Here is a 24,179-nt window from a genome sequence, read left to right as displayed (position 1 = left end):
TGAAAATTGTGTCGTTTGCAAGGGAAACAAATGCAACAACAGCGGTATACGAAATTTTGATACAATTTTGTATCCAATACTTGTTTTATTGATCATTCTTTTGGAAAAAATCATTTAATTTCTTTAAAAATAAAGAAGATAATTAGAAAATCTATTATTAAACAAAGTGGCGCCCAACGGAAGGCCCAATGGAAGAAACAAAACAATTTTCTATAAATAAAAATAATTAAAAATATGTATTTCGAAATTTTTAACAAATAAATAAAAGTTTTTCAATACAATAAATAAAAAAATTAAAACAAAAACAATTAAATTAAAATAATTAACTAAAACTAAATAAATCACAGGCTGAGATATGACTAAAAAGCAACGTACTGTAGCAACTTAAAGAAAGCTAATAGGAGCAATGGCCGTGAAATTTGCAAAGTGCTACTGCTGTTGCACCTGTCAAATGTACATATTTTGCATTTGTCCAATTTCTTTCCATTCGAATCAGCAAGCATTTCACAAGCGCTTGCTTCTTCAGGTACGGCAAGACATCCGCGCTTAACGGATTTCTTACCAGATTGATCTAGAAAGTAGCAAAAATTCAAATTAGATTTTTGTATAGAATATATGCGCCAATGAAACAATTACCTGTATAAACAGTCTTATAACAATGATAGCTTGTGCCATCGCCAATAGATCTCAGCTTTTGTGTTCGATAATTTCGTAAAAGTTTGCTCACGGCACGTTTTGTTCGCTTTCTGTGTTCTTCTTTAGCATTAACATCTAAATTACTTGAAAGCAGTTTTCGTGAATTGGAAAACCTAGCCCGGGGACCTTTTGAATTGAAAGAATTAATAAAAGCATTCACAAAAGAAATGATGGACCTACCTTGATATTCTGGTTCTAATTCTTCTGTGTAGGCTACATCATCGTCAGTGGTAGTTGATTCAGTGGTCGATGTTACTGGACTGGTGGAAGACGATTCACTAGTTGTTGATTCTTCAGTGGTCGACGTAACTGGACTGGTGGAAGACGATTCACTAGTTGTTGATTCTTCAGTAGTCGATGTTTCTGGACTGGTGGAAGACGATTCACTAGTTGTTGATTCTTCAGTAGTCGATGTTACTGGACTGGTGGAAGACGATTCACTAGTTGTTGATTCTTCAGTAGTCGATGTTACTGGACTGGTGGAAGACGATTCACTAGTTGTTGATTCTTCAGTAGTCGATGTTTCTGGACTGGTGGAAGACGATTCACTTGTTGTTGATTCTTCAGTGGTCGACATAACTGGATTGGTGGAAGACGATTCACTTGTTGTTGATTCTTCAGTGGTCGACGTAACTGGACTGGTGGAAGACGATTCACTAGTTGTTGATTCTTCAGTAGTCGATGTTTCTGGACTGGTGGAAGACGATTCACTAGTTGTTGATTCTTCAGTAGTCGATGTTACTGGACTGGTGGAAGACGATTCACTAGTTGTTGATTCTTCAGTAGTCGATGTTACTGGACTGGTGGAAGACGATTCACTAGTTGTTGATTCTTCAGTAGTCGATGTTACTGGACTGGTGGAAGACGATTCACTAGTTGTTGATTCTTCAGTAGTCGATGTTACTGCACTGGTGGAAGACGATTCACTAGTTGTTGATTCTTCAGTAGTCGATGTTACTGGACTGGTGGAAGACGATTCACTAGTTGTTGATTCTTCAGTAGTCGATGTTACTGGACTGGTGGAAGACGATTCACTAGTTGTTGATTCTTCAGTAGTCGATGTTTCTGGACTGGTGGAAGACGATTCACTAGTTGTTGATTCTTCAGTAGTCGATGTTACTGGACTGGTGGAAGACGATTCACTAGTTGTTGATTCTTCAGTAGTCGATGTTTCTGGACTGGTGGAAGACGATTCACTAGTTGTTGATTCTTCAGTAGTCGATGTAACTGGACTGGTGGGAGACGATTCACTAGTTGTTGATTCTTCAGTAGTCGATGTTACTGGACTGGTGGAAGACGATTCACTCGTTGTGGATACTTCAGTGGTCGATGTAACTGGACTGGTGGAAGACGATTCACTTGTTGTTGATTCTTGAGTGCTCGACGTAACTGGACTGGTGGAAGACGATTCACTCGTTGTGGATTCTTCAGTGGTCGATGTAACTGGACTGGTGGAAGACGATTCACTAGTTGTTGATTCTTCAGTAGTCGATGTTACTGGACTGGTGGAAGCCGATTCACTAGTTGTTGATTCTTCAGTAGTCGATGTTACTGGACTGGTGGAAGACGATTCACTAGTTGTTGATTCTTCAGTAGTCGATGTTACTGCACTGGTGGAAGACGATTCACTAGTTGTTGATTCTTCAGTAGTCGATGTTTCTGGACTGGTGGAAGACGATTCACTAGTTGTTGATTCTTCAGTAGTCGATGTTTCTGGACTGGTGGAAGACGATTCACTAGTTGTTGATTCTTCAGTAGTCGATGTTACTGGACTGGTGGAAGACGATTCACTAGTTGTTGATTCTTCAGTAGTCGATGTTTCTAAACTGGTGGAAGACGAATCACTAGTTGTTGATTCTTCAGTAGTCGATGTTACTGCACTGGTGGAAGACGATTCACTAGTTGTTGATTCTTGAGTAGTCGATGTGACTGGACTGGTGGAAGACGATTCACTTGTTGTTGATTCTTCAGTAGTCGATGTTTCTGGACTGGTGGAAGACGATTCATTAGTTGTTGATTCTTCAGTAGTCGATGTTACTTGACTGGTGGAAGACGATTCACTAGTTGTTGATTCTTCAGTAGTCGATGTTTCTGGACTGGTGGAAGACGATTCACTAGTTGTTGATTCTTCAGTAGTCGATGTTACTGGACTGGTGGAAGACGATTCACTAGTTGTTGATTCTTCAGTAGTCGATGTTACTGGACTGGTGGAAGACGATTCACTAGTTGTTGATTCTTCAGTAGTCGATGTTACTGGACTGGTGGAAGACGATTCACTAGTTGTTGATTCCTCAGTAGTCGATGTTACTGGACTGGTGGAAGACGATTCACTAGTTGTTGATTCTTCAGTAGTCGATGTTACTGGATTGGTGGAAGACGATTCACTAGTTGTTGATTCTTCAGTAGACGATGTTACTGGACTGGTGGAAGACGATTCACTAGTTGTTGATTCTTCAGTAGTCGATGTTACTGCACTGGTGGAAGACGATTCACTAGTTGTTGATTCTTCAGTAGTCGATGTTACTTGACTGGTGGAAGACGATTCACTAGTTGTTGATTCTTCAGTTGTCGATGTTACTGGACTGGTGGAAGACGATTCACTAGTTGTTGATTCTTCAGTAGTCGATGTTACTTGACTGGTGGAAGACGATTCACTAGTTGTTGATTCTTCAGTAGTCGATGTTACTGGACTGGTGGAAGACGATTCACTAGTTGTTGATTCTTCAGTAGTCGATGTTTCTGGACTGGTGGAAGACGATTCACTAGTTGTTGATTCTTCAGTAGTCGATGTTACTGGACTGGTGGAAGACGATTCACTAGTTGTTGACTCTTCAGTAGTCGATGTTACTGGACTGGTGGAAGACGATTCACTAGTTGTTGATTCTTCAGTAGTCGATGTTACTGGACTGGTGGAAGACGATTCACTAGTTGTTGATTCTTCAGTAGTCGATGTTACTGGACTGGTGGAAGACGATTCACTAGTTGTTGATTCTTCAGTATTCGACGTAACTGGACTGGTGGAAGACGATTCACTCGTTGTGGATACTTCAGTGGTCGATGTAACTGGACTGGTGGAAGACGATTCACTTGTTGTTGATTCTTGAGTGCTCGACGTAACTGGACTGGTGGAAGACGATTCACTCGTTGTGGATTCTTCAGTGGTCGATGTAACTGGACTGGTGGAAGACGATTCACTAGTTGTTGATTCTTCAGTAGTCGATGTTTCTGGACTGGTGGAAGACGATTCACTAGTTGTTGATTCTTCAGTAGTCGATGTTACTGGACTGGTGGAAGACGATTCACTAGTTGTTGATTCTTCAGTAGTCGATGTTTCTGGACTGGTGGAAGACGATTCACTAGTTGTTGATTCTTCAGTAGTCGATGTTTCTGGACTGGTGGAAGACGATTCGCTTGTTGTTGATTCTTCAGTATTCGACGTAACTGGACTGGTGGAAGACGATTCACTCGTTGTGGATACTTCAGTGGTCGATGTTTCTGGACTGGTGGAAGACGATTCACTAGTTGTTGATTCTTCAGTAGTCGATGTTTCTGGACTGGTGGAAGACGATTCACTAGTTGTTGATTCCTCAGTAGTCGATGTTTCTGGACTGGTGGAAGACGATTCACTAGTTGTTGATTCTTCAGTAGTCGATGTTTCTGGACTGGTGGAAGACGATTCACTAGTTGTTGATTCTTCAGTAGTCGATGTTACTGGACTGGTGGAAGACGATTCACTAGTTGTTGATTCTTCAGTAGTCGATGTTTCTGGACTGGTGGAAGACGATTCACTAGTTGTTGATTCTTCAGTAGTCGATGTTTCTGGACTGGTGGAAGACGATTCACTTGTTGTTGATTCTTCATTGGTCGACGTAACTGGACTGGTGGAAGGCGATTCACTCGTTGTGGATTCTTCAGTGGTCGATGTAATTGGACTGGTGGAAGACGATTCACTAGTTGTTGATTCTTCAGCAGTCGATGTAACTGGACTGGTTTGAGACGATTCACTAGTTGTTGATTCTTCAGTAGTCGATGTTACTGGACTGGTGGAAGACGATTCACTAGTTGTTGATTCTTCAGTAGTCGATGTTTCTGGACTGGTGGAAGACGATTCACTAGTTGTTGATTCTTCAGTAGTCGATGTTACTGGACTGGTGGAAGACGATTCACTAGTTGTTGATTCTTCAGTAGTCGATGTTTCTGGACTGGTGGAAGACGATTCACTAGTTGTTGATTCTTCAGTAGTCGATGTAACTGGACTGGTGGAAGACGATTCACTAGTTGTTGATTCTTCAGTAGTCGATGTTTCTGGACTGGTGGAAGACGATTCACTAGTTGTTGATTCTTCAGTAGTCGATGTTTCTGGACTGGTGGAAGACGATTCACTAGTTGTTGATTCTTCAGTAGTCGATGTTACTGGACTGGTGGAAGACGATTCACTAGTTGTTGATTCTTCAGTAGTCGATGTTTCTGGACTGGTGGAAGACGATTCACTAGTTGTTGATTCTTCAGTAGTCGATGTTTCTGGACTGGTGGAAGACGATTCACTAGTTGTTGATTCTTCAGTAGTCGATGTTACTGGACTGGTGGAAGACGATTCACTAGTTGTTGATTCTTCAGTAGTCGATGTTTCTGGACTGGTGGAAGACGATTCACTAGTTGTTGATTCTTCAGTAGTCGATGTAACTGGACTAGTAGAAGACGATTCACTAGTTGTTGATTCTTCAGTAGTCGATGTTACTGGACTGGTGGAAGACGATTCACTAGTTGTTGATTCGTCAGTAGTCGAGGTTACTGGACTGGTGGAAGACGGTTCACTAGTTGTTGATTCTTCAGTTGTCGATGTTACTGGACTGGTGGAAGACGATTCACTAGTTGTTGATTCTTCAGTAGTCGATGTTACTGGACTGGTGGAAGACGATTCACTAGTTGTTGATTCTTCAGTAGTCGATGTAACTGGACTGGTTGAAGACGATTCACTAGTAGTTGATTCGTCTGTAGTCGATGTTACTGGACTGGTGGAAGACGATTCACTAGTTGTTGATTCTTCAGTAGTCGATGTTACTTGACTGGTGGAAGACGATTCACTAGTTGTTGATTCTTCAGAAGTCGATGTTTCTGGACTGGTGGAAGACGATTCACTAGTTGTTGATTCTTCAGTAGTCGATGTAACTGGACTGGTTGAAGACGATTCACTAGTAGTTGATTCGTCTGTAGTCGATGTTACTGGACTGGTGGAAGACGATTCACTAGTTGTTGATTCTTCAGTAGTCGATGTTACTTGACTGGTGGAAGACGATTCACTAGTTGTTGATTCTTCAGTTGTCGATGTTACTGGACTGGTGGAAGACGATTCACTAGTTGTTGATTCTTCAGTAGTCGATGTTACTGGACTGGTGGAAGACGATTCACTAGTTGTTGATTCTTCAGTAGTCGATGTTACTTGACTGGTGGAAGACGATTCACTAGTTGTTGATTCTTCAGTAGTCGATGTTACTGGACTGGTGGAAGACGATTCACTAGTTGTTGATTCTTCAGTAGTCGATGTTACTGGACTGGTGGAAGACGATTCACTAGTTGTTGATTCTTCAGTAGTCGATGTTTCTGGACTGGTGGAAGACGATTCACTAGTTATTGATTCTTCAGTAGTCGATGTTTCTGGACTGGTGGAAGACGATTCACTAGTTGTTGATTCTTCAGTAGTCGATGTTTCTGGACTGGTGGAAGACGATTCACTAGTTGTTGATTCTTCAGTAGTCGATGTTTCTGGACTGGTGGAAGACGATTCACTAGTTGTTGATTCTTCAGTAGTCGATGTTACTGGACTGGTGGAAGACGATTCACTAGTTGTTGATTCTTCAGTAGTCGATGTTTCTGGACTGGTGGAAGACGATTCACTAGTTGTTGATTCTTCAGTAGTCGATGTTTCTGGACTGGTGGAAGACGATTCACTAGTTGTTGATTCTTCAGTAGTCGATGTTACTGGACTGGTGGAAGACGATTCACTAGTTGTTGATTCTTCAGTAGTCGATGTTTCTGGACTGGTGGAAGACGATTCACTAGTTGTTGATTCTTCAGTAGTCGATGTTTCTGGACTGGTGGAAGACGATTCACTTGTTGTTGATTCTTCATTGGTCGACGTAACTGGACTGGTGGAAGACGATTCACTCGTTGTGGATTCTTCAGTGGTCGATGTAATTGGACTGGTGGAAGACGATTCACTAGTTGTTGATTCTTCAGTAGTCGATGTAACTGGACTGGTGGGAGACGATTCACTAGTTGTTGATTCTTCAGTAGTCGATGTTACTGGACTGGTGGAAGACGATTCACTAGTTGTTGATTCTTCAGTAGTCGATGTTTCTGGACTGGTGGAAGACGATTCACTAGTTGTTGATTCTTCAGTAGTCGATGTTTCTGGACTGGTGGAAGACGATTCACTAGTTGTTGATTCTTCAGTAGTCGATGTTACTGGACTGGTGGAAGACGATTCACTAGTTGTTGATTCTTCAGTAGTCGATGTTTCTGGACTGGTGGAAGACGATTCACTAGTTGTTGATTCTTCAGTAGTCGATGTAACTGGTCTGGTGGAAGACGATTCACTAGTTGTTGATTCTTCAGTAGTCGATGTTACTGGACTGGTGGAAGACGATTCACTAGTTGTTGATTCTTCAGTAGTCGATGTTTCTGGACTGGTGGAAGACGATTCACTAGTTGTTGATTCTTCAGTAGTCGATGTTTCTGGACTGGTGGAAGACGATTCACTAGTTGTTGATTCTTCAGTAGTCGATGTTACTGGACTGGTGGAAGACGATTCACTAGTTGTTGATTCTTCAGTAGTCGATGTTTCTGGACTGGTGGAAGACGATTCACTAGTTGTTGATTCTTCAGTAGTCGATGTTACTGCACTGGTGGAAGACGATTCACTAGTTGTTGATTCTTCAGTAGTCGATGTTATTGGACTGGTGGAAGACGATTCACTAGTTGTTGATTCTTCAGTTGTCGATGTTTCTGGACTGGTGGAAGACGATTCACTAGTTGTTGATTCTTCAGTAGTCGATGTTTCTGGACTGGTGGAAGACGATTCACTAGTTGTTGATTCTTCAGTTGTCGATGTTACTGGACTGGTGGAAGACGATTCACTAGTTGTTGATTCTTCAGTTGTCGATGTTACTGGACTGGTGGAAGACGATTCACTAGTTGTTGATTCTTCAGTAGTCGATGTTACTGCACTGGTGGAAGACGATTCACTAGTTGTTGATTCTTCAGTAGTCGATGTTATTGGACTGGTGGAAGACGATTCACTAGTTGTTGATTCTTCAGTTGTCGATGTTTCTGGACTGGTGGAAGACGATTCACTAGTTGTTGATTCTTCAGTAGTCGATGTTTCTGGACTGGTGGAAGACGATTCACTAGTTGTTGATTCTTCAGTAGTCGATGTTTCTGGACTGGTGGAAGACGATTCACTAGTTGTTGATTCTTCAGTTGTCGATGTTACTGGACTGGTGGAAGACGATTCACTAGTTGTTGATTCTTCAGTAGTCGATGTTACTGGACTGGTGGAAGACGATTCACTAGTTGTTGATTCTTCAGTAGTCGATGTTACTGCACTGGTGGAAGACGATTCACTAGTTGTTGATTCTTCAGTAGTCGATGTTATTGGACTGGTGGAAGACGATTCACTAGTTGTTGATTCTTCAGTTGTCGATGTTTCTGGACTGGTGGAAGACGATTCACTAGTTGTTGATTCTTCAGTAGTCGATGTTTCTGGACTGGTGGAAGACGATTCACTAGTTGTTGATTCTTCAGTAGTCGATGTTTCTGGACTGGTGGAAGACGATTCACTAGTTGTTGATTCTTCAGTTGTCGATGTTACTGGACTGGTGGAAGACGATTCACTAGTTGTTGATTCTTCAGTAGTCGATGTTACTGGACTGGTGGAAGACGATTCACTAGTTGTTGATTCTTCAGTAGTCGATGTTATTGGACTGGTGGAAGACGATTCACTAGTTGTTGATTCTTCAGTTGTCGATGTTTCTGGACTGGTGGAAGACGATTCACTAGTTGTTGATTCTTCAGTAGTCGATGTTTCTGGACTGGTGGAAGACGATTCACTAGTTGTTGATTCTTCAGTAGTCGATGTAACTGGACTGGTGGAAGACGATTCACTAGTTGTTGATTCTTCAGTAGTCGATGTTACTGGACTGGTGGAAGACGATTCACTAGTTGTTGATTCTTCAGTAGTCGATGTTATTGGACTGGTGGAAGACGATTCACTAGTTGTTGATTCTTCAGTTGTCGATGTTTCTGGACTGGTGGAAGACGATTCACTAGTTGTTGATTCTTCAGTAGTCGATGTTTCTGGACTGGTGGAAGACGATTCACTAGTTGTTGATTCTTCAGTTGTCGATGTTACTGGACTGGTGGAAGACGATTCACTAGTTGTTGATTCTTCAGTTGTCGATGTTACTGGACTGGTGGAAGACGATTCACTAGTTGTTGATTCTTCAGTAGTCGATGTTACTGGACTGGTGGAAGACGATTCACTAGTTGTTGATTCTTCAGTTGTCGATGTTACTGGACTGGTGGAAGACGATTCACTAGTTGTTGATTCTTCAGTTGTCGATGTTACTGGACTGGTGGAAGACGATTCACTAGTTGTTGATTCTTCAGTAGTCGATGTTACTGCACTGGTGGAAGACGATTCACTAGTTGTTGATTCTTCAGTAGTCGATGTTACTGGACTGGTGGAAGACGATTCACTAGTTGTTGATTCTTCAGTAGTCGATGTTACTGGACTGGTGGAAGACGATTCACTAGTTGTTGATTCTTCAGTTGTCGATGTTACTGGACTGGTGGAAGACGATTCACTAGTTGTTGATTCTTCAGTAGTCGATGTTATTGGACTGGTGGAAGACGATTCACTAGTTGTTGATTCTTCAGTTGTCGATGTTTCTGGACTGGTGGAAGACGATTCACTAGTTGTTGATTCTTCAGTAGTCGATGTTTCTGGACTGGTGGAAGACAATTCACTAGTTGTTGATTCTTCAGTTGTCGATGTTACTGGACTGGTGGAAGACGATTCACTAGTTGTTGATTCTTCAGTTGTCGATGTTACTGGACTGGTGGAAGACGATTCACTAGTTGTTGATTCTTCAGTAGTCGATGTTACTGGACTGGTGGAAGACGATTCACTAGTTGTTGATTCTTCAGTTGTCGATGTTTCTGGACTGGTGGAAGACGATTCACTAGTTGTTGATTCTTCAGTTGTCGATGTTACTGGACTGGTGGAAGACGATTCACTAGTTGTTGATTCTTCAGTTGTCGATGTTACTGGACTGGTGGAAGACGATTCACTAGTTGTTGATTCTTCAGTTGTCGATGTTACTGGACTGGTGGAAGACGATTCACTAGTTGTTGATTCTTCAGTTGTCGATGTTTCTGGACTGGTGGAAGACGATTCACTAGTTGTTGATTCTTCAGTTGTCGATGTTACTGGACTGGTGGAAGACGATTCACTAGTTGTTGATTCTTCAGTTGTCGATGTTACTGGACTGGTGGAAGACGATTCACTAGTTGTTGATTCTTCAGTAGTCGATGTTACTGGACTGGTGGAAGACGATTCACTAGTTGTTGATTCTTCAGTTGTCGATGTTACTGGACTGGTGGAAGACGATTCACTAGTTGTTGATTCTTCAGTTGTCGATGTTACTGGACTGGTGGAAGACGATTCACTAGTTGTTGATTCTTCAGTAGTCGATGTTATTGGACTGGTGGAAGACGATTCACTAGTTGTTGATTCTTCAGTTGTCGATGTTTCTGGACTGGTGGAAGACGATTCACTAGTTGTTGATTCTTCAGTAGTCGATGTTTCTGGACTGGTGGAAGACGATTCACTAGTTGTTGATTCTTCAGTTGTCGATGTTACTGGACTGGTGGAAGACGATTCACTAGTTGTTGATTCTTCAGTTGTCGATGTTACTGGACTGGTGGAAGACGATTCACTAGTTGTTGATTCTTCAGTAGTCGATGTTACTGCACTGGTGGAAGACGATTCACTAGTTGTTGATTCTTCAGTAGTCGATGTTATTGGACTGGTGGAAGACGATTCACTAGTTGTTGATTCTTCAGTTGTCGATGTTTCTGGACTGGTGGAAGACGATTCACTAGTTGTTGATTCTTCAGTAGTCGATGTTTCTGGACTGGTGGAAGACGATTCACTAGTTGTTGATTCTTCAGTAGTCGATGTTTCTGGACTGGTGGAAGACGATTCACTAGTTGTTGATTCTTCAGTAGTCGATGTTTCTGGACTGGTGGAAGACGATTCACTAGTTGTTGATTCTTCAGAAGTCGATGTTTCTGGACTGGTGGAAGACGATTCACTAGTTGTTGATTCTTCAGTAGTCGATGTAACTGGACTGGTTGAAGACGATTCACTAGTTGTTGATTCTTCAGTAGTCGATGTTTCTGGACTGGTGGAAGACGATTCACTAGTTGTTGATTCTTCAGTAGTCGATGTAACTGGACTAGTAGAAGACGATTCACTAGTTGTTGATTCTTCAGTAGTCGATGTTACTGGACTGGTGGAAGACGATTCACTAGTTGTTGATTCGTCAGTAGTCGAGGTTACTGGACTGGTGGAAGACGGTTCACTAGTTGTTGATTCTTCAGTTGTCGATGTTACTGGACTGGTGGAAGACGATTCACTAGTTGTTGATTCTTCAGTAGTCGATGTTACTGGACTGGTGGAAGACGATTCACTAGTTGTTGATTCTTCAGTAGTCGATGTAACTGGACTGGTTGAAGACGATTCACTAGTAGTTGATTCGTCTGTAGTCGATGTTACTGGACTGGTGGAAGACGATTCACTAGTTGTTGATTCTTCAGTAGTCGATGTTACTTGACTGGTGGAAGACGATTCACTAGTTGTTGATTCTTCAGAAGTCGATGTTTCTGGACTGGTGGAAGACGATTCACTAGTTGTTGATTCTTCAGTAGTCGATGTAACTGGACTGGTTGAAGACGATTCACTAGTAGTTGATTCGTCTGTAGTCGATGTTACTGGACTGGTGGAAGACGATTCACTAGTTGTTGATTCTTCAGTAGTCGATGTTACTTGACTGGTGGAAGACGATTCACTAGTTGTTGATTCTTCAGTTGTCGATGTTACTGGACTGGTGGAAGACGATTCACTAGTTGTTGATTCTTCAGTAGTCGATGTTACTGGACTGGTGGAAGACGATTCACTAGTTGTTGATTCTTCAGTAGTCGATGTTACTTGACTGGTGGAAGACGATTCACTAGTTGTTGATTCTTCAGTAGTCGATGTTACTGGACTGGTGGAAGACGATTCACTAGTTGTTGATTCTTCAGTAGTCGATGTTACTGGACTGGTGGAAGACGATTCACTAGTTGTTGATTCTTCAGTAGTCGATGTTTCTGGACTGGTGGAAGACGATTCACTAGTTATTGATTCTTCAGTAGTCGATGTTTCTGGACTGGTGGAAGACGATTCACTAGTTGTTGATTCTTCAGTAGTCGATGTTTCTGGACTGGTGGAAGACGATTCACTAGTTGTTGATTCTTCAGTAGTCGATGTTTCTGGACTGGTGGAAGACGATTCACTAGTTGTTGATTCTTCAGTAGTCGATGTTACTGGACTGGTGGAAGACGATTCACTAGTTGTTGATTCTTCAGTAGTCGATGTTTCTGGACTGGTGGAAGACGATTCACTAGTTGTTGATTCTTCAGTAGTCGATGTTTCTGGACTGGTGGAAGACGATTCACTAGTTGTTGATTCTTCAGTAGTCGATGTTACTGGACTGGTGGAAGACGATTCACTAGTTGTTGATTCTTCAGTAGTCGATGTTTCTGGACTGGTGGAAGACGATTCACTAGTTGTTGATTCTTCAGTAGTCGATGTTTCTGGACTGGTGGAAGACGATTCACTTGTTGTTGATTCTTCATTGGTCGACGTAACTGGACTGGTGGAAGACGATTCACTCGTTGTGGATTCTTCAGTAGTCGATGTTTCTGGACTGGTGGAAGACGATTCACTAGTTGTTGATTCTTCAGTAGTCGATGTTTCTGGACTGGTGGAAGACGATTCACTAGTTGTTGATTCTTCAGTAGTCGATGTTACTGGACTGGTGGAAGACGATTCACTAGTTGTTGATTCTTCAGTAGTCGATGTTTCTGGACTGGTGGAAGACGATTCACTAGTTGTTGATTCTTCAGTAGTCGATGTAACTGGACTGGTGGAAGACGATTCACTAGTTGTTGATTCTTCAGTAGTCGATGTTACTGGACTGGTGGAAGACGATTCACTAGTTGTTGATTCTTCAGTAGTCGATGTTTCTGGACTGGTGGAAGACGATTCACTAGTTGTTGATTCTTCAGTAGTCGATGTTTCTGGACTGGTGGAAGACGATTCACTAGTTGTTGATTCTTCAGTAGTCGATGTTACTGGACTGGTGGAAGACGATTCACTAGTTGTTGATTCTTCAGTAGTCGATGTTTCTGGACTGGTGGAAGACGATTCACTAGTTGTTGATTCTTCAGTAGTCGATGTTACTGCACTGGTGGAAGACGATTCACTAGTTGTTGATTCTTCAGTAGTCGATGTTATTGGACTGGTGGAAGACGATTCACTAGTTGTTGATTCTTCAGTTGTCGATGTTTCTGGACTGGTGGAAGACGATTCACTAGTTGTTGATTCTTCAGTAGTCGATGTTTCTGGACTGGTGGAAGACGATTCACTAGTTGTTGATTCTTCAGTTGTCGATGTTACTGGACTGGTGGAAGACGATTCACTAGTTGTTGATTCTTCAGTTGTCGATGTTACTGGACTGGTGGAAGACGATTCACTAGTTGTTGATTCTTCAGTAGTCGATGTTACTGCACTGGTGGAAGACGATTCACTAGTTGTTGATTCTTCAGTAGTCGATGTTATTGGACTGGTGGAAGACGATTCACTAGTTATTGATTCTTCAGTTGTCGATGTTTCTGGACTGGTGGAAGACGATTCACTAGTTGTTGATTCTTCAGTAGTCGATGTTTCTGGACTGGTGGAAGACGATTCACTAGTTGTTGATTCTTCAGTAGTCGATGTTTCTGGACTGGTGGAAGACGATTCACTAGTTGTTGATTCTTCAGTTGTCGATGTTACTGGACTGGTGGAAGACGATTCACTAGTTGTTGATTCTTCAGTTGTCGATGTTACTGGACTGGTGGAAGACGATTCACTAGTTGTTGATTCTTCAGTTGTCGATGTTACTGGACTGGTGGAAGACGATTCACTAGTTGTTGATTCTTCAGTAGTCGATGTTACTGCACTGGTGGAAGACGATTCACTAGTTGTTGATTCTTCAGTAGTCGATGTTATTGGACTGGTGGAAGACGATTCACTAGTTGTTGATTCTTCAGTTGTCGATGTTTCTGGACTGGTGGAAGACGATTCACTAGTTGTTGATTCTTCAGTAGTCGATGTTTCTGGACTGGTGGAAGACGATTCACTAGTTGTTGATTCTTCAGTAGTCGATGTTTCTGGACTGGTGGAAGACGATTCACTAGTTGTTGATTCTTCAGTTGTCGATGTTACTGGACTGGTGGAAGACGATTCACTAGTTGTTGATTCTTCAGTTGTCGATGTTACTGGACTGGTGGAAGACGATTCACTAGTTGTTGATTCTTCAGTAGTCGATGTTATTGGACTGGTGGAAGACGATTCACTAGTTGTTGATTCTTCAGTTGTCGATGTTTCTGGACTGGTGGAAGACGATTCACTAGTTGTTGATTCTTCAGTAGTCGATGTTTCTGGACTGGTGGAAGACGATTCACTAGTTGTTGATTCTTCAGTAGTCGATGTTACTGGACTGGTGGAAGACGATTCACTAGTTGTTGATTCTTCAGTAGTCGATGTTACTGGACTGGTGGAAGACGATTCACTAGTTGTTGATTCTTCAGTAGTCGATGTTATTGGACTGGTGGAAGACGATTCACTAGTTGTTGATTCTTCAGTTGTCGATGTTTCTGGACTGGTGGAAGACGATTCACTAGTTGTTGATTCTTCAGTAGTCGATGTTTCTGGACTGGTGGAAGACGATTCACTAGTTGTTGATTCTTCAGTTGTCGATGTTACTGGACTGGTGGAAGACGATTCACTAGTTGTTGATTCTTCAGTTGTCGATGTTACTGGACTGGTGGAAGACGATTCACTAGTTGTTGATTCTTCAGTAGTCGATGTTACTGGACTGGTGGAAGACGATTCACTAGTTGTTGATTCTTCAGTTGTCGATGTTACTGGACTGGTGGAAGACGATTCACTAGTTGTTGATTCTTCAGTTGTCGATGTTACTGGACTGGTGGAAGACGATTCACTAGTTGTTGATTCTTCAGTAGTCGATGTTACTGCACTGGTGGAAGACGATTCACTAGTTGTTGATTCTTCAGTAGTCGATGTTACTGGACTGGTGGAAGACGATTCACTAGTTGTTGATTCTTCAGTTGTCGATGTTACTGGACTGGTGGAAGACGATTCACTAGTTGTTGATTCTTCAGTTGTCGATGTTACTGGACTGGTGGAAGACGATTCACTAGTTGTTGATTCTTCAGTAGTCGATGTTATTGGACTGGTGGAAGACGATTCACTAGTTGTTGATTCTTCAGTTGTCGATGTTACTGGACTGGTGGAAGACGATTCACTAGTTGTTGATTCTTCAGTAGTCGATGTTACTGGACTGGTGGAAGACGATTCACTAGTTGTTGATTCTTCAGTAGTCGATGTTACTGGACTGGTGGAAGACGATTCACTAGTTGTTGATTCTTCAGTTGTCGATGTTTCTGGACTGGTGGAAGACGATTCACTAGTTGTTGATTCTTCAGTTGTCGATGTTACTGGACTGGTGGAAGACGATTCACTAGTTGTTGATTCTTCAGTTGTCGATGTTACTGGACTGGTGGAAGACGATTCACTAGTTGTTGATTCTTCAGTTGTCGATGTTACTGGACTGGTGGAAGACGATTCACTAGTTGTTGATTCTTCAGTTGTCGATGTTTCTGGACTGGTGGAAGACGATTCACTAGTTGTTGATTCTTCAGTTGTCGATGTTACTGGACTGGTGGAAGACGATTCACTAGTTGTTGATTCTTCAGTTGTCGATGTTACTGGACTGGTGGAAGACGATTCACTAGTTGTTGATTCTTCAGTAGTCGATGTTACTGGACTGGTGGAAGACGATTCACTAGTTGTTGATTCTTCAGTTGTCGATGTTACTGGACTGGTGGAAGACGATTCACTAGTTGTTGATTCTTCAGTTGTCGATGTTACTGGACTGGTGGAAGACGATTCACTAGTTGTTGATTCTTCAGTAGTCGATGTTATTGGACTGGTGGAAGACGATTCACTAGTTGTTGATTCTTCAGTTGTCGATGTTTCTGGACTGGTGGAAGACGATTCACTAGTTGTTGATTCTTCAGTAGTCGATGTTTCTGGACTGGTGGAAGACGATTCACTAGTTGTTGATTCTTCAGTTGTCGATGTTACTGGACTGGTGGAAGACGATTCACTAGTTGTTGATTCTTCAGTTGTCGATGTTACTGGACTGGTGGAAGACGATTCACTAGTTGTTGATTCTTCAGTAGTCGATGTTACTGCACTGGTGGAAGACGATTCACTAGTTGTTGATTCTTCAGTAGTCGATGTTATTGGACTGGTGGAAGACGATTCACTAGTTGTTGATTCTTCTGTTGTCGATGTTTCTGGACTGGTGGAAGACGATTCACTAGTTGTTGATTCTTCAGTAGTCGATGTTACTGCACTGGTGGAAGACGATTCACTAGTTGTTGATTCTTCAGTAGTCGATGTTATTGGACTGGTGGAAGACGATTCACTAGTTGTTGATTCTTCAGTTGTCGATGTTTCTGGACTGGTGGAAGACGATTCACTAGTTGTTGATTCTTCAGTAGTCGATGTTTCTGGACTGGTGGAAGACGATTCACTAGTTGTTGATTCTTCAGTTGTCGATGTTACTGGACTGGTGGAAGACGATTCACTAGTTGTTGATTCTTCAGTTGTCGATGTTACTGGACTGGTGGAAGACGATTCACTAGTTGTTGATTCTTCAGTAGTCGATGTTACTGCACTGGTGGAAGACGATTCACTAGTTGTTGATTCTTCAGTAGTCGATGTTATTGGACTGGTGGAAGACGATTCACTAGTTGTTGATTCTTCAGTTGTCGATGTTTCTGGACTGGTGGAAGACGATTCACTAGTTGTTGATTCTTCAGTAGTCGATGTTTCTGGACTGGTGGAAGACGATTCACTAGTTGTTGATTCTTCAGTAGTCGATGTTTCTGGACTGGTGGAAGACGATTCACTAGTTGTTGATTCTTCAGTTGTCGATGTTACTGGACTGGTGGAAGACGATTCACTAGTTGTTGATTCTTCAGTTGTCGATGTTACTGGACTGGTGGAAGACGATTCACTAGTTGTTGATTCTTCAGTTGTCGATGTTACTGGACTGGTGGAAGACGATTCACTAGTTGTTGATTCTTCAGTAGTCGATGTTACTGCACTGGTGGAAGACGATTCACTAGTTGTTGATTCTTCAGTAGTCGATGTTATTGGACTGGTGGAAGACGATTCACTAGTTGTTGATTCTTCAGTTGTCGATGTTTCTGGACTGGTGGAAGACGATTCACTAGTTGTTGATTCTTCAGTAGTCGATGTTTCTGGACTGGTGGAAGACGATTCACTAGTTGTTGATTCTTCAGTAGTCGATGTTTCTGGACTGGTGGAAGACGATTCACTAGTTGTTGATTCTTCAGTTGTCGATGTTACTGGACTGGTGGAAGACGATTCACTAGTTGTTGATTCTTCAGTTGTCGATGTTACTGGACTGGTGGAAGACGATTCACTAGTTGTTGATTCTTCAGTAGTCGATGTTATTGGACTGGTGGAAGACGATTCACTAGTTGTTGATTCTTCAGTTGTCGATGTTTCTGGACTGGTGGAAGACGATTCACTAGTTGTTGATTCTTCAGTAGTCGATGTTTCTGGACTGGTGGAAGACGATTCACTAGTTGTTGATTCTTCAGTAGTCGATGTAACTGGACTGGTGGAAGACGATTCACTAGTTGTTGATTCTTCAGTAGTCGATGTTACTGGACTGGTGGAAGACGATTCACTAGTTGTTGATTCTTCAGTAGTCGATGTTATTGGACTGGTGGAAGACGATTCACTAGTTGTTGATTCTTCAGTTGTCGATGTTTCTGGACTGGTGGAAGACGATTCACTAGTTGTTGATTCTTCAGTAGTCGATGTTTCTGGACTGGTGGAAGACGATTCACTAGTTGTTGATTCTTCAGTTGTCGATGTTACTGGACTGGTGGAAGACGATTCACTAGTTGTTGATTCTTCAGTTGTCGATGTTACTGGACTGGTGGAAGACGATTCACTAGTTGTTGATTCTTCAGTAGTCGATGTTACTGGACTGGTGGAAGACGATTCACTAGTTGTTGATTCTTCAGTTGTCGATGTTACTGGACTGGTGGAAGACGATTCACTAGTTGTTGATTCTTCAGTTGTCGATGTTACTGGACTGGTGGAAGACGATTCACTAGTTGTTGATTCTTCAGTAGTCGATGTTACTGCACTGGTGGAAGACGATTCACTAGTTGTTGATTCTTCAGTAGTCGATGTTACTGGACTGGTGGAAGACGATTCACTAGTTGTTGATTCTTCAGTTGTCGATGTTACTGGACTGGTGGAAGACGATTCACTAGTTGTTGATTCTTCAGTAGTCGATGTAACTGGACTGGTGGAAGACGATTCACTAGTTGTTGATTCTTCAGTAGTCGATGTTTCTGGACTGGTGGAAGACGATTCACTAGTTGTTGATTCTTCAGTTGTCGATGTTTCTGGACTGGTGGAAGACGATTCACTAGTTGTTGATTCTTCAGTAGTCGATGTTTCTGGACTGGTGGAAGACGATTCACTAGTTGTTGATTCTTCAGTAGTCGATGTAACTGGACTGGTGGAAGACGATTCACTAGTTGTTGATTCTTCAGTAGTCGATGTTACTGGACTGGTGGAAGACGATTCACTAGTTGTTGATTCTTCAGTAGTCGATGTTACTGGACTGGTGGAAGACGATTCACTAGTTGTTGATTCTTCAGTAGTCGATGTTACTGGACTGGTGGAAGACGATTCACTAGTTGTTGATTCTTCAGTAGTCGATGTTACTGGACTGGTGGAAGACGATTCACTAGTTGTTGATTCGTCTGTAGTCGATGTTACTGGACTGGTGGAAGACGATTCACTAGTTGTTGATTCTTCAGTTGTCGATGTTACTGGACTGGTGGAAGACGATTCACTAGTTGTTGATTCTTCAGTAGTCGATGTAACTGGACTGGTGGAAGACGATTCACTAGTTGTTGATTCTTCAGTAGTCGATGTGACTGGACTGGTGGAAGACGATTCACTAGTTGTTGATCCTTCAGCAGTCGATGTTACTGGACTGGTGGAAGACGATTCACTAGTTGTTGATTCTTCAGTTGTCGATGTTACTGGACTGGTGGAAGACGATTCACTAGTTGTTGATTCTTCAGTAGTCGATGTAACTGGACTGGTGGAAGACGATTCAATAGTTGTTGATTCTTCAGTAGTCGATGTTTCTGGACTGGTGGAAGACGATTCACTAGTTGTTGATTCTTCAGTAGTCGATGTTACTGGACTGGTGGAAGACGATTCACTAGTTGTTGATTCTTCAGTAGTCGATGTTACTGGACTGGTGGAAGACGATTCACTAGTTGTTGATTCTTCAGTAGTCGATGTTACTGGACTGGTGGAAGACGATTCACTAGTTGTTGATTCTTCAGTAGTCGATGTTACTGGACTGGTGGAAGACGATTCACTAGTTGTTGATTCGTCTGTAGTCGATGTTACTGGACTGGTGGAAGACGATTCACTAATTGTTGATTCTTCAGTAGTCGATGTTACTGGACTGGTGGAAGACGATTCACTAGTTGTTGATTCGTCAGTAGTCGATGTTACTGGACTGGTGGAAGACGATTCACTAGTTGTTGATTCTTCAGTTGTCGATGTTACTGGACTGATGGAAGACGATTCACTAGTTGTTGATTCTTCAGTTGTCGATGATACTGGACTGGTGGAAGACGATTCACTAGTTGTTGATTCTTCAGTAGTCGATGAAACTGGACTGGTGGAAGACGATTCACTAGTTGTTGATTCTTCAGTAGTCGATGTGACTGGACTGGTGGAAGACGATTCACTAGTTGTTGATCCTTCAGCAGTCGATGTTACTGGACTGGTGGAAGACGATTCACTAGTTGTTGATTCTTCAGTTGTCGATGTTACTGGACTGGTGGAAGACGATTCACTAGTTGTTGATTCTTCAGTAGTCGATGTTATTGGACTGGTGGAAGACGATTCACTAGTTTTTGATTCTTCAGTAGTCGATGTTTCTGGACTGGTGGAAGACGATTCACTAGTTGTTGATTCTTCAGTAGTCGATGTTTCTGGACTGGTGGAAGACGATTCACTAGTTGTTGATTCTTCAGTAGTCGATGTTACTGGACTGGTGGAAGACGATTCACTAGTTGTTGATTCTTCAGTAGTCGATGTTACTGGACTGGTGGAAGACGATTCACTAGTTGTTGATTCTTCAGTAGTCGATGTTACTGGACTGGTGGAAGACGATTCACTAGTTGTTGATTCTTCAGTAGTCGATGTTACTGGACTGGTGGAAGACGATTCAGTAGTTGTTGATTCGTCTGTAGTCGATGTTACTGGACTGGTGGAAGACGATTCACTAGTTGTTGATTCTTCAGTTGTCGATGTTACTGGACTGGTGGAAGACGATTCACTAATTGTTGATTCTTCAGTAGTCGATGTTACTGGACTGGTGGAAGACGATTCACTAGTTGTTGATTCTTCAGTAGTCGATGTAACTGGACTGGTTGAAGACGATTCACTAGTAGTTGATTCGTCTGTAGTCGATGTTACTGGACTGGTGGAAGACGATTCACTAGTTGTTGATTCTTCAGTAGTCGATGTTACTTGACTGGTGGAAGACGATTCACTAGTTGTTGATTCTTCAGTAGTCGATGTTACTGGACTGGTGGAAGACGATTCACTAGTTGTTGATTCTTCAGTAGTCGATGTTACTGGACTGGTGGAAGACGATTCACTAGTTGTTGATTCTTCAGTAGTCGATGTTTCTGGACTGGTGGAAGACGATTCACTAGTTGTTGATTCTACAGTAGTCGATGTTACTGGACTGGTGGAAGACGATTCACTAGTTGTTGATTCTTCAGTAGTCGATGTTTCTGGACTGGTGGAAGACGATTCACCAGTTGTTGATTCTTCAGTAGTCGATGTTACTGGACTGGTGGAAGACGATTCACTAGTTGTTGATTCTTCAGTAGTCGATGTTTCTGGACTGGTGGAAGACGATTCACTAGTTGTTGATTCTTCAGTAGTCGATGTTTCTGGACTGGTGGAAGACGATTCACTAGTTGTTGATTCTACAGTAGTCGATGTTACTGGACTGGTGGAAGACGATTCACTAGTTGTTGATTCTTCAGTAGTCGATGTTTCTGGACTGGTGGAAGACGATTCACTAGTTGTTGATTCTTCAGTAGTCGATGTTTCTGGACTGGTGGAAGACGATTCACTAGTTGTTGATTCTTCAGTAGTCGATGTTACTGGACTGGTGGAAGACGATTCACTAGTTGTTGATTCTTCAGTAGTCGATGTTTCTGGACTGGTGGAAGACGATTCACTAGTTGTTGATTCTTCAGTAGTCGATGTGACTGGACTGGTGGAAGACGATTCACTAGTTGTTGATTCTTCAGTAGTCGATGTTACTGGACTGGTGGAAGACGATTCACTAGTTGTTGATTCTTCAGTTGTCGATGTTACTGGACTGGTGGAAGACGATTCACTAATTGTTGATTCTTCAGTAGTCGATGTTACTGGACTGGTGGAAGACGATTCACTAGTTGTTGATTCTTCAGTAGTCGATGTAACTGGACTGGTTGAAGACGATTCACTAGTAGTTGATTCGTCTGTAGTCGATGTTACTGGACTGGTGGAAGACGATTCACTAGTTGTTGATTCTTCAGTAGTCGATGTTACTGGACTGGTGGAAGACGATTCACTAGTTGTTGATTCTTCAGTAGTCGATGTAACTGGACTGGTGGAAGACGATTCACTAGTTGTTGATTCTTCAGTAGTCGATGTAAGTGGATTGGTAGAAGAAGATTCACTCGTTGTGGATTCTTCAGTAGTCGTGTAATCTGTTGTCGTTGGTTCTGGACCGCACATTAATATTTTATCTTCGTCAAGTTCGTCACAATCATCACCATCGCAAACATAACAGGAAATACTCTGGGACTTACCTGAATTAAAATATTTTTTATAAATTTTCTTTCGATTTTATTTTTGACATTTCCATTGCGTGTGTGTTTTTAAAATAAATTCACGGATAACCTCATTTTATTAGCTTCACATTTTTTTCTAGTATTGTCCGATTTTTCTTTATTAAATTACTTTGGATTTTAATTATTTCACAATCGGACATTATATTAATTTTTTGCACAGTATAAAAAAACATTGCACTTCAGAAACGTCAATGAAAATGTATTATCAACTTTTTTTGTTCTTCTAATCATAGAACTGATTAGTGATGATAACCTTACCTGTAGCCGCCATGAACCCCAGTATCAGCAAAAATATCCATCGGTTTAAGTACATACTTATGTACTAATGTTTCTAATAAAATTTACCAATTTAATTTATTTTCCGTTTTTAGGATCTAATTTTTACCAAGCACAATATTTCCGCTGCAGGTTTCTTCCTTAACTAATCTAACTGGAAAAAACATTAGGCAGTTGGTTCGCGCTTTCAAAAATTTTTACTTCAATTGTTTCTTATCAGAATTTTGGTCTTGAGAGCACTTAAGATACGAATATCTATTACCTGTCTTAAGCTTTGCATTGCAATCAACCAATAGATTTAAACCTTACATAGAGTAGCCGAAAAAAAAAATCTAATCAATTAATTTATCAATATAATCTTACCTTAAAAATCAGAAAATAAAATCTTTTCTATTTTCGAAAATTGTTAATTTTGTTTCGTGTTTTGTTGACAAGTTATTGCCCAACAAATACAAAGTTTATCTGGTTTAGAATCCCTTATTAGTAACATCAGAACAATACAGCGAAACGAATAGACAACGTTGGAACATGGGCTTTGATCTGAGATGATAGGACATTATCAAGCTTCATGACAATGTACTGATTGGTACTGACCTAAATTTTGACCAATAGCTCACAAAATACCTTTTCTTCTTGCACAATGTACAATGTACAATGTACAATGTACAATGTACAATGTACAATGTACAATGTACAATGTACAATGTACAATGTACAATGTACAATGTACAATGTACAATGTACAATGTACAATGTACAATGTACAATGTACAATGTACAATGTACAATGTACAATGTACAATGTACAATGTACAATGTACAATGTACAATGTACAATGTACAATGTACAATGTACAATGTACAATGTACAATGTACAATGTACAATGTACAATGTACAATGTACAATGTACAATGTACAATGTACAATGTACAATGTACAATGTACAATGTACAATGTATAAAAAATACAAAATAAAAAACTTGACGTTTTATGTGCAAAATGTCTTAACCACTGATTCCACCTCAATAATGACGGCATTACCAACAGTTAGAAAGCTGTATTGCAGTTTTATTACTTGTCATACTATGTATTTCAAACGCAATTGCCATTTTGAATGGGCATTTCACGTGCATAACCTAGTCATTGATAAAAAGAAAAAAACATTTTAGCCCCGACCTCGCAAAAGCTAACCCTTCTCCACTTCCTCTATAAATTTCTTTGTTTTTACTCAAAACTTGTATAAAATTGGCAATAAAACAACAGAGATATAAAACTGTTTTTATATTATCTTTATTTGTCAATTACAAACGAGTAAGTACCTAGATATCTATGGTACCTAATTGAAGAATGGTGAATGGTGAAACTTAAATATCAAAATTTATACAAATATATTTTGAGATTTACGTTAAGTGCATACTAGTAAATGGTCTAAACAAAAAAAAAGTCCCCTATCAATGAAATCTTAACAAAGCGGCTTCTTGAAATTGAAATCTTATCAAGAGCATACTTGAGTGAAACGTTTGTTATTCTTTACTCATAGGAAATATATTTTTATATGATGTAGAATTAAATAAAAAACACTTGAGTTATCAAACATTTTTGTTGGCTTATTTGCTCAAAAAAATCACTTTTTTTAAAACCGGACAAAAAAGGAATATTTCCGCCAGAGTACCTAACTTAACTAGTCATAAAGATATTGTTGTTGGTTTTTTATTGTATTTGGTAAAAAACCACCTAAGTGCATTT

The 24,179-nt window shown here is 41.0% G+C and overlaps 1 protein-coding gene across 1 annotated transcript; it reads right to left on the bottom strand.

Annotated features, from left to right (window-relative positions):
* Positions 1-359: 359 nt before the first annotated feature.
* On the bottom strand, positions 360-22,558 carry LOC129907028 (mucin-12-like). The gene is made up of 5 exons (XM_055983065.1): positions 22,541-22,558; positions 22,414-22,486; positions 877-22,113; positions 637-822; positions 360-571 (listed from the first exon to the last, which is right to left on the bottom strand). The coding sequence occupies exons 2-5, from the start codon at positions 22,466-22,468 to the stop codon at positions 360-362; spliced, it is 21,690 nt and encodes a 7,229-aa protein (XP_055839040.1). The 5' UTR covers positions 22,469-22,486; positions 22,541-22,558.
* Positions 22,559-24,179: the final 1,621 nt, after the last annotated feature.

Source organism: Episyrphus balteatus, chromosome 1 (genome assembly GCF_945859705.1).
Source record: "Episyrphus balteatus chromosome 1, idEpiBalt1.1, whole genome shotgun sequence".
In the NCBI taxonomy this organism is placed as follows: domain Eukaryota; kingdom Metazoa; phylum Arthropoda; class Insecta; order Diptera; family Syrphidae; genus Episyrphus; species Episyrphus balteatus.
This window is presented reverse-complemented; position numbering and strand designations above follow the sequence as displayed.